Here is a 10,728-nt window from a genome sequence, read left to right on the forward strand (position 1 = left end):
ACGCCTCTATAAAGAGCTCCACAAACAAGAGCAAATTGGCTGAACCTGAACTCTTCCGTAATATTTCCAAGGTTTGGGTCACAGGTATTAGTGTTGTCTTATATTGACTTTTTAACTGTTACTGTAGACAGATATCAGATCCATTCCAGAACTTTCCCAAACCTCTTACCGAAAAGCGCAATGCATGCCAACAGCAGGCTATATTACACTCCGATACTTTTGAAAACTACGCAACGGTTAGTATAAAAAGATAATTGTCATTTCATACTGGATTCATTCAACAGCATGCTATTCAAGACTGTCACGTAAATGCTCACATTTGTCAAAATCATTTTGCAAACTTGTAAAATCCATTTCTTTTTGCATCTGGCAGGTTTTCAGTGTATCTGAGAATCCTTACTCATGGCATCTGAGTGCTTATGACATCAAGACCTCAGTCATTGGACTGAGCTTGAAGGATGATGATGGTTAGTGTTGCCATAGTAAACCAGGAATAATGAGGACCATAATGAATAACTGAAGAGTTTGTTTTCAAAACCACGATGAAGTACTATTTGAAGTACTATATTTTAGTACCTTTTGGAATCCAATCCTCTTCTGGTTGCAAAAACTCAGTTTCGACAGCTTTATATATAAACTTTAATGAATCAGTACAGTGAAAAATTGCACTTGTGGACACCTGGTGTACTGTTTTTATTTAATGTTTCACTGTTGATGAAAACAAATACATTTTTCAATTGCATATGTGGCAGAATGGAAATAGACCTTTCTGTTTTCATTCAAATGCCCAATTTGACAGAAGATAGAAGGATCATACTCGCTGCAAATCTACTGAAACTTGCACAGTTCACGCCAGGCATGAACCAGCCTTGACTAATTTGAACAGCTGATAGCACTGCCTGATATGTGGTGATCAACTCTCATCTTTCACAGGTGAGGAGCTGATTGTCACTGATCTCTCCTCCAATGTTGAGATGCTGATCCCACGGGGAGATGAGGGCACCATCCGCTACGAGTCCATGACTGCCTCCTCCACTGAGCATCTCTACCTCCACTTCAACCTGACCGACACCCACAGCTCCCTGCACATCGACATCCAGGTGGCCAACCAGGAGATGAGGGAAGACCCCCCGAAGGAGGTCTTCTTAGAGGCTGTCCTCCGTTACGGTTTCTACCCTACACCGGAGGAGTATGATCTCCGGATCACCCTGCCCATCCCAGAGTGGGATCTGTACTCCTCTGGCTACAATGAAACGCTGAATGTCACTGCCAACCCCTATACCTGGTTCATCCCAGAGAACATGCTGTATGCTGTCGGGACCTACTACCTCAGTGTTAGGCCCCTGGATGATTCCAATGGGGCCAGCTCAGTGTCTAGAGGCATCAATGCAACACTTGGAACAGCAGACAAGGAGGTCATCGTGGATATCAACATCCAGATCTACACAGCCAGGTGCATGTACTGGTCCCCTGTGTATGAACAGTGGTTCCCCTACGGTTGCGAGGTATAACAAGACTTCAGAAAATAAAACCAATTTATCGCTTCACAGCTAGCACTCTGTAACAGCAGTGTTAACTTAACAGCTTCTGCTTTTGATGCAAAACTTGCTGTGTCAGTCGTCAGTATAATTGAAATTCTGTGATTCATTTTCTTTTTCATCACAGGAATGTTACAAATTAAAGGTACAAAGAGGTTATCTGTAATGAGTTTATAATTTAAGAAAACATTGCTAAGCTGAAACTAGTAACATAATTCTTCCTGTTTTTTTTAAGCAAAACCATTCTCTGTTCCTATTCGTTAAATATCCTGTCAGGTTGGATCTCTTACCACTGCCGGTTTTACCCACTGCCTTTGTGATCACCTCTCCTCTTTCGGTGGAAGCTTCTTCGTCCCACCAAACCGCCAAGTGTTTTTGGTTGAGGTGGAGGAGGAGCCTGAAGTGGTGGACGATAGTGGGAGGACGTTTATCATTTTGTACATCGTGGGCGGTGTTGTTGGGTTGTTCCTTGTGGCACTGGCGTGTGCATTCAAAGCTGATTGGCAGTTCTACAGAAAGGTGAGATATATACATAGTTCAAGAAAGTTTCAGTGTATGCAATACACAATGTTATAGTTATTAAATGTTTTTCATTTTATTATGACATGTATGACAAGCTGTCGATGCGTAGGCCATATTCTAGTTCTGCCCAGCTTTCTTGTTTGGCCCCGTACCTCTCTGTTTTGTTCGACTGATCAAAGTGTTTGTCCAAAGCCGTTTTCTCTATCCGGTCTTCAAATCTATCCGAGTCTCTAGGTGCCTCCTTACCATGAGCAGAGAGAGGAAAGTTTCTCTTCTTCAACTACTCATCAAGTCAAGCTTTCTGTTTGATAGGAAGGCAGACATAGTTTTTAAAATTTATAGTCGTTATTGCCTTTTTTGAATAGTTATATGGTGACCTGGAAATGGAAAAGTCTTGTTACATCATAACAATCTTCACTGGGATGGATCTCAACTCGGGAACTACAGCAAAAGTATGTCCTGTTCTCTATTTCCAGCCAGTTGAGAAATGTGCTGAATTCAAATGGAACTGTACAGTCTCAGCCTTATTAAACAAAATTTCCAAAATAGTTTCAAGATGTGTGATTTCCTTCACAAGGGACAACTAAAGATGAGAAGCTGAACAACTGTGTTGATAGCCTCTTTTTATCTGATATCTCATGTTTCATTTCTGTTCTTAGGTATTTCTCTGCTTGCATGGGAAGTCGGCCACCTCTGAACCGATAGAAATGGCCAGTCCAAACAACACCGCCTTCAAAGGCAGTAGTGTGGACACGTTCTTTGTGACAGTGGCAGCAGATGTGGGCAAAGTTGAGATGATAACCATGTGGCATGATGGCCAGGGCTACAGTCCACAGTGGTCAGTCAGTTACCCGTTTCTTACTCCAGAAATCCTGGGTAGTGAAGGTAGCAGGGTTCACGATCAACGACGTGTTGGTCATGTTGGTGTTGTTGCACCGTACTTCACCATTGCTTCTTAACTGTATCTACAAAATCTTATCACACCTCTCATGCTTGAACAGATAATATTCTTGGCCAGATTTTTTAAGTAATTGTGCTGATGTCAAACCCTTTTTTCAAATTTGCTGTAATGAGCAAGTTACTGTGACATATGTCATAACTGCCTTGACTTTGTAACACTAAGGAGTCTGTGATACTGAAGTGTTTGACAGACTTTTGGTACTTAATATATGTTTAAGAAATATGCAACACTTTTATTCTCAGATGCCATGAAATTTCGTTTTCTCACTTTCTCTTGATTGATTCCAACAAAATTTGTGCTCTTCAATTTGAAGTACAATGGAACATTTTAAGACCGTTTAAAACCTTCCTTTATTTCCCCATGTATTTTGATAGGCACCTTAGTCGAGTTCTGGTGCAAGACTACATAAGTGGAGACAAAGCCTACTTCCTCTGCAACCACATCATGAAGTCCACTAATGAACCAGTATCCTTCAAAGAATCAACGGCCTCACAGCTTGTCCATCGTCACCACCTGTTCATGACTGCGCCAAGCTACCGACCTCTCACCAAACACTTATCAGTGTGGAACATGATCACCAGGTCCCCCGTTTCTCAGTTCAGTCATGCCCAGCGAGTAGCCTCCTTTTTTGCACCGCTTTTTCTGTCCATGGCAATCGTGACCTTCCTGAAAGGGTTTCTACAGCCCAGCGAGGAAGAACCAACAGACGGAAGCATCTCCTTGAGTCTAGACATGACAAGTATCATGATTGGAATAGCAGCAGGGGTTGTAGTGCTTCCTGTTTACTATCTTCTCATATTTGCCTTCAGTACCATCAGACCTCGTCTGCTAATCAAGAAATCAGATGAGGCAGAAACAACTCCAGAGTCACCTCCAGCTATGCCAGCAGCGGAGAGGAAATCCAAAGGCAGGCGTTGGAGGCTTCCAACGAAGGCAGAGGAAATCAAAGTGGAGATTTCTGAGACATCGGAAAGAAGACTTGAAAATCTTGGTGCTCTGTCAATCCCAGAGGAAGAGAAACATGAAAAGCAAGAGACAACCAAACAAGCCGCACTGGTTGGCATCCCAAGAGTGCTATCCTCTGCCAGTTTCACATCAGAGGACTGGTCAGATTATGATGAAAATTTTGAGGATGCCCAGAAGGACTTGCCTTATAACATCAACCAAAATGCCCACTTGCCTTTGGATGGTAACCCAAAAGGTGTCAGTTCCCCTGATGAGAGCATTAACCAATATACTAACCCTTCATCGGGGAGTAGTGATGAAGGAGATTCCAGTCCCGAAACTCCAGGTCCTAGACCCCTCCAGTTTCCTTGCAAAAAAGGTGGTGGGCATTCAAGATGGTCCCTGTCCAGGCACAGCAAAAAATCCAGTTTAAAGGAGGCTGGCAAGGTTCCAGAGTCTCAAGGGGGTGCTCACAGAGGAGGTGGAAATGGCCAGCATATGACCAGGTCTCTAAACCTGAATTGGAATCAAAACGCCTTGACCGAGAAAGGTTTTCCCAGCCCAGCAGGTGGCATAAAACATTCTGTTAAATTCCCTGGAACATCAAGGAAAATGAGGAAGGAAAGAGAACTCCCGAAGAACGTCGAGGATAAGGGCATCAAGGTTGTTGATGGGGTTTTGGAAGGAGAGGAAAAGGGACTCGGACTGAGGGGATTTTTAATTGGGTGTGGTGAGAAAAACCTTTTGCCCTGGTGGACCTCGGTCATCCTTTGGATTGTAAATTGGATCTTGATTGGTGGATCTGGTGTGGCAACTGCCTTTCTGACGCTTGACTATACAGCCAAGAAGGCCGTCAACTGGCTTGTGCCTGTTGTGATTGGCAGTACTCTAAACCTGCTGCTCCTGCAACCCATCCTAGCATTCCTCAATGCTGTATTTCGATCTGTCTTCCTTAAGCCAGACTGTCTCACCAGGGCATCCACCTCATTTGAATCAACAGCCCCCAGCTTCCATCACAAGTCTTCTCCAAATGTAGATGCTGAAAAGAAACCTGAAGCCAAATCATCCTGTCTGCTGAGAAGCCATCACCTAAGAAAACTTGAAACCTCTACTCGCTCTAAAACCAGAGTGCTAAAATCTGTCAAGAAGCATCTTCCTGCATGGCTATTCCTCGCTTTAGTCATCTACCTTGCCCATGGAAGGAGAAGCAATAATGAATACTATGTGGCATTAACAACGAAAAATATGTTGATAAATGGAGCAGAGCATCGGACGCTATCCTTTCATCAGGTAAAACCATTTTAAAAAATGCTCATAGTTCCTAATTTTATCCCAACTAAGGGAAGGTTGAGATCAAATTTAGATAAAGGCTTTATTTTGTTTATTTGCCTGAAAATTATACGTAAAATGTGATGCTTTGTGATCAAGATGTGACAGAGTGAAAAATGAAATGAAAAAAATATATATTAGTTTCATTGTACTTGTGTTTCGTTCTGTGACACCCTGCTTTCAGTCAGTAGAGTGAAAAAAATGAATTGTCCCAGGAAAACAATTAGCAGAAAAGAGGTAAATCTCATTTGCTTAGACTTGCCTCATTTGTCTTGATCAGGACTGTTACCAATCAGAACTCCAGTCGTGACTGCAAAGGATAAAAAATCTTCTAGCTGTGTAGGAGTCAAAAAAAGCACTCACGAATGGTTAAGATTTGATTTGAACAGTTGTAACTAGTGAGGAACCTAATTTGATTTAAATTTATCCAAAATTTTTAGAAGATTGAATGCATTTTGTCTTCAAGCCCCACGTTCAGACTCAAATCTGTGCCATTAAACTTTCTCAGAAACAAAAGAAATACATGAGCAAATGTGTTAAACAGACTTGTCCATTTAGCTACTGAAAAAGCCCTAGACGTTACTCACTGCCCTTGCCTTAAAGAATAGAGATGCTGTATTTTAAATTTGCAATCAAGACAGACTTTTGATATCTCAACCATGTTGATGGTGACACTTTATAATCTGGCTTCATTACTCTGGATTTCCCTTGATTATATTTTCTCTCAGGAGTATGGTCCTTTATTCTTTTCAGGATCATGCTCAATTTGAGCTTATACTGTGATGATATGAATGCCCATTCACTCCAAAACCACTTTACAAATCTTTGGCAGTGTTCATGATGCCGATGTAAATTACCCTTGAAAGCATGCCCTTAGGGTGTCACGAACTCACAAAAATGGTTTAATGGAAGAGCCATTTGTCACGCATAGTTGACCTAAATAGGCTTGAAAGCCTTGGAAACCTACACAATCACGACATACCCTTTCTCCCGATTTTGACATATAAACATTGTACCAGATAATCATTCCTGTCACTTTATTAGCAGAATGAAGTCAAATGTCGCACTACAATATTGTATTTTTCAGCAACACGAGAAATGACCTCATGTTACGTTCAGTTAAATCATTTAAATTAGCCCTCAGACTTAGGATGAAGGTTCTTTGTTTAGAATAAAGTTGACTGTGATGCTTTGTCGAAAACTGTTCAAAAATGGTAAGTGTAATTATAATTATATGTTTGGTTTGACAGGTGCACAAGGTTGATCAGTTCTGGCAGTGGGCCAGGGAGACCCTCCTTCCTGGTCTAGAGTCAGTCCTGAATGCAAAGAGGAGCCATCAGCATCTGAAGCTCCTGGGTACTCCCCAGCTGAGACAACTCAGGGTGAACAAGACCTTGGCAGGTATACTAAGAAAAGCTGTACAGTCAAGTCCAGCGTCGCCAAATCTGGGCATGATTTTTATTGCCATGAAAACGCTGCAGAAAAATTGGCTATTGTATTCACATCATCACGTCCTGGATTAATTACTGTTGACAAATGAAAGTTTGACACCCAACTTTGATGTGTAGGACCCTCAAGTGAATTTATAGGCATGATGAGTGCACACACATTATTTTTGTTTCAAAATTAAGAGTTATTTTTACCATGCAATAAGTGTCTTATAAGTACCATATCCACCGCAATTCCTCACTGGAAGAGAAGAGACACAAATTTATAAAGTTGGTAAAGTGAAAATGAATATTATGTCATCTAGTAAATTGTTATTTATATTTCAGACACGTGGGAACGACACAACTTTATAAAATCAGTGAAGTGAAAAATGCAGTACAGGTCACCCAGTAAATTGTTGTTATTCTTTATACTTCAGAAATGTGGGGAAAATTTCACATTTCCCAAAGGGAGATATTGCGTTTTGGAAAGAAACTTTTCAAATGCTACATTTTGTACATTGGTGTTGAAATCTTTCCAATACCTTTAACCAGATGCCTGTCGAGACACTGTCTCTGAAAAGGTCCTCTTGAGCTCCTCAGCCCTGTGCAGTTCTGCTTACTCCCCCCTCATCGAGGACACATCTCAGTACCTCGGCTCGTGGCAGCCCACTGACAGAGACATCTCCCCTGCCCTTCAGCCTGTTGGCTTCCGCTTCTACACCCAAGAAGACTTGCAGAGTGCACCCTACGGTGGTAAGTATGCTACGTACCACGGGGGAGGCTATGCTGCTGACTTGACGGGAGGATACGAGGGAGCAGTCCAGATCGTGCAAACCCTGGAAGCTGGCAAGTGGATTGACGGATACACCCGGGCAGTCTTTGTGGAGTTCTTACTCTTTAATGCCCAAGTGAATTTGACAAGCATAGTGAGGCTGGTCATCGAAGTGCTACCAACTGGTTTTCAGGAGCCTGCTGTTCTTGTCGGAGTAGTCAGGGTTGGAGAGGATGCTGACTGGACCAGCACCGTGTATCTTGGCTGCATAGGATTGGTAGGCTTGTCTGTGTACAGCATGATGTTTACTGAAGCGCACTGTATGCTGAGATGGGGTAGGACCTACTATACCTCTCTGAGACACCTCACTGGCTTGCTCAACTTCATGGCTGCTGCCATAGCTGTCGCGGTTCTGGCTTATCAGTGGATGGTCGCTGGCAAGGTGACAGTTTCTAAAGCTTCCTTTGGTACGTTTATCAACACTGCAACATTGCTGTGCTACACATCCATGTCAAGTGGCCTAGTTGTCTTCACGGCCATGATGAAAGTACTTTTTCAGCTGCACTGCAGCGAGCGGATGACGCTCCTTCTCCAGTCCTGCGAAGCCTCATTCCTGCAGGTTCTGAAATCCCTGCCGGTGTTTGTAACCATGCTGATGGCTTTTGTTTTTGCTGGATGGACCCTGTACAGTGGGCACATTGACAGCTTCCACAGCCTTCCTAATACTGCTGTGGCCATAATCAATTTCTTCCTCGGAGGCCTTCCCATTGAGGCCAACCAACAGAAGACTTTCCCCATCTTCTTAATTGTACTTCTAGCTTTCGTTGGATTCATCAGCCTCCTGACTTTCACCGTCGTCATCCTGCAGACCTACAAATCGGCACGCTTCCACAAGATCCTGTCTCACTTTGTGGACACCGGCTGCCTGACGAGAGACGTCCGCACGCTGAAAAGCCGCTTTCTTGTCCAAAGGACTCACCGCAAGATGGAAGTGCGCAGGCACATCGTGCTGCGACAGTCGCGGTATCTGAGGAACCGACAGCCGGTGTTTGTGCCGACGTTGGCGATGAGTCAAATTGAAGAGCGTGTTGAGAGGCTGCTGCAGAGGTCTGAGGAAGATAACGAAGTTCTCTTTGCAGATCCGAGAGTGCTTGTCAGGACTGTCGTTCGGGAGTATGCTCTCCTGAAAGCTCTGAAGAAGACTGGATCAGTTGAATAAAACACGTCACTTTTCTTTACATGCTCACAGAAGTTCATTATTTGGCATATGTTTGGTTTGATAGAAATAATGTTGGAGCCCGTGGCTAGGAGAAGTTCAGTTGGAGACCATATAGTATGCCAAACATAGTCCGAATAAAATAGGCACATTGGCTTACGCTTTTTAAAAGTGATATCATTGAACAAAATGAGATAGAGCTCGAACTTGTTTTGGTTGAAGGAATTGATTCTCAGCAACTTTAAAGTAATTTTAAAAATCCGATAAATATCTACAGGATTGTAAGAATGCTGAGTAGATGTTAACCTACATACCTGTAGTTGTGCATTTAGTTGTGCTTTGCGTAAAAGCGTATTTTCAGGGGATCTTAAAGTGGTAAAAGAAATGTCTAGTGCCCTGTCTTGCCACTAACACAATCACCTTGAGCATCACATATCACGTTGGTGGAGAACAGTTACTCTGTTATTCCAGTTTTTTCCATGCCATCAAGATATCACGCTGCCCTCTGCTGTCGCCTTCACTGCTGTGCCGTCCAAGGTAATCATCCTCCACTGTATATGAGCTACGATGTAAAAGCAGTTTTAAGTTCCCGAGTGAGCCCAAGCGGCGATGTGTTTGGATGAACTGATCGACCTAGGTATATACAAGAAAAGCAGAGATATCCCCCAGGAGGCTGACCAGAGCGAAGAGTCCCAATCTGCAACTTCACGAACCCCCTCAGCATGTATTTTCTTTCCAAACACTCAGATTCCTACCCACTTGTGAAAGCTCGAACGCTCGCTCCAAACCAGTTCCCCAGGCTGAATATTATTGTGCTGACCCTTTTTCACCACACTGTAGCAGGCAGATTCAGACAAGACCCAATTACATCTTTATTTTGATGGCCATAATTACACCTGTTTACACATCTAAAGCACCTGTGTGAAATATTCTTATTGATCTTGTTTTAAGAAGGATAAATGGAAAGAACTTTGACTGAAAAAAGTGTGGCTGAAAGGCATTTGAACTAATTAAGGAAACAAGTGATCACAAGTATAAAGAGATTATGGCTTTACGGACTTCAAAGATAAAATTGCAGGCCGGTGTGCCAAGAGAAGAAACCTTTAACTACTGGTAAGCCAAGTTTTGGTGGACATTTAAATATTGACAGTCAGATGCGTAATTCAGTCGCTTGTTGAGGAATAGCAGCTGACGTATCTCGGTATGTAGAACCCGATGTTGACTCATTTGACTCAAAGATTGTAGGCAGTTTTGGCTATTATAAATGTTTGAAATTTGCTGTTTTCATTCATATGTTAAAACTTGAATTAATGTTGACCAAATTGTTTTTACATTCAAGTGTTCTCTATCTGTGGCAATTTGTTAGCGGCAAATGATGGTTTACTTACGATTGGAGTTACAATAATGCCTTGTTCTTCCCGGAGTTGTTCAATATGACACTTCTAAGAATTATTGACAGAAAGTATGATTCCTATCACTGTGAAAATGCATACCATGACAGTTAATAACATTTGTTTTGAATAAAGTCACCTGTGTGTCATCACCATCATATATGCTTCCTAAGCAGATAGTGTGGCGTAGAAACGGACGATAAGAAATCATGCGAGTGTTGGAGACGTAGCACAATCGGAAAAGAAAATTCCTTTCGGATGTACATGTACTTCGTTATTTTGCGTTGATTCCATCTCGTCTTCTGTCAAAGAAAATACGTGCCTCATGTCAAAACTGGTGACATGCAGGTGGGTGGACCGGGTGAGTTAACCACAATAAGTGATGGAGTCTGTACCTTTGTCCCGTTCCGTGATTATGATTCCTATCTTTTGTGGATGTGGGCAGACTAGTAAGAGCCTTCCTCTTTCCTATTTTTTCTAAGATCAAGGCGTTGTCTAAAATGATAAAGGAATTCTGTCCATGTGAACAAATTGTCACTTTCATAATGAGCATTTGAGATCTCTACAAAATCTGTGATGACAACTTAAAAAAGAATTGTCTACCCTTGCAAAAAGTTTATTTTT

General features: G+C 42.4%; 1 protein-coding gene across 3 annotated transcripts in view; it reads left to right on the plus strand.

The window, feature by feature from the left end:
* LOC110978115 (polycystin-1-like) overlaps nucleotides 1-10,242 on the plus strand; it is a 32,084-nt gene extending 21,842 nt beyond the window's left edge. For 2 of the 3 annotated variants that reach the window (XM_022232845.2, XM_022232846.2), the window contains exons 21-28: nucleotides 374-467; nucleotides 934-1,505; nucleotides 1,815-2,057; nucleotides 2,426-2,512; nucleotides 2,720-2,898; nucleotides 3,396-5,256; nucleotides 6,546-6,696; nucleotides 7,278-10,242. In XM_022232845.2, coding sequence (XP_022088537.2) covers nucleotides 374-467; nucleotides 934-1,505; nucleotides 1,815-2,057; nucleotides 2,426-2,512; nucleotides 2,720-2,898; nucleotides 3,396-5,256; nucleotides 6,546-6,696; nucleotides 7,278-8,716 — 4,626 coding nt within the window. In that variant the 3' untranslated portion in view covers nucleotides 8,717-10,242. The remainder of the gene's footprint in view (nucleotides 1-373; nucleotides 468-933; nucleotides 1,506-1,814; nucleotides 2,058-2,425; nucleotides 2,513-2,719; nucleotides 2,899-3,395; nucleotides 5,257-6,545; nucleotides 6,697-7,277) is intronic. The other variant, XM_087139721.1, reaches the window with a different exon arrangement.
* The last annotated feature ends 486 nt before the right edge of the window (nucleotides 10,243-10,728 follow it).

The sequence above is a fragment of the Acanthaster planci genome, linkage group LG08 (genome assembly GCF_054643075.1).
Source record: "Acanthaster planci isolate LZ-2023a linkage group LG08, COTS_SCS, whole genome shotgun sequence".
Lineage (NCBI taxonomy): Eukaryota > Metazoa > Echinodermata > Asteroidea > Valvatida > Acanthasteridae > Acanthaster > Acanthaster planci.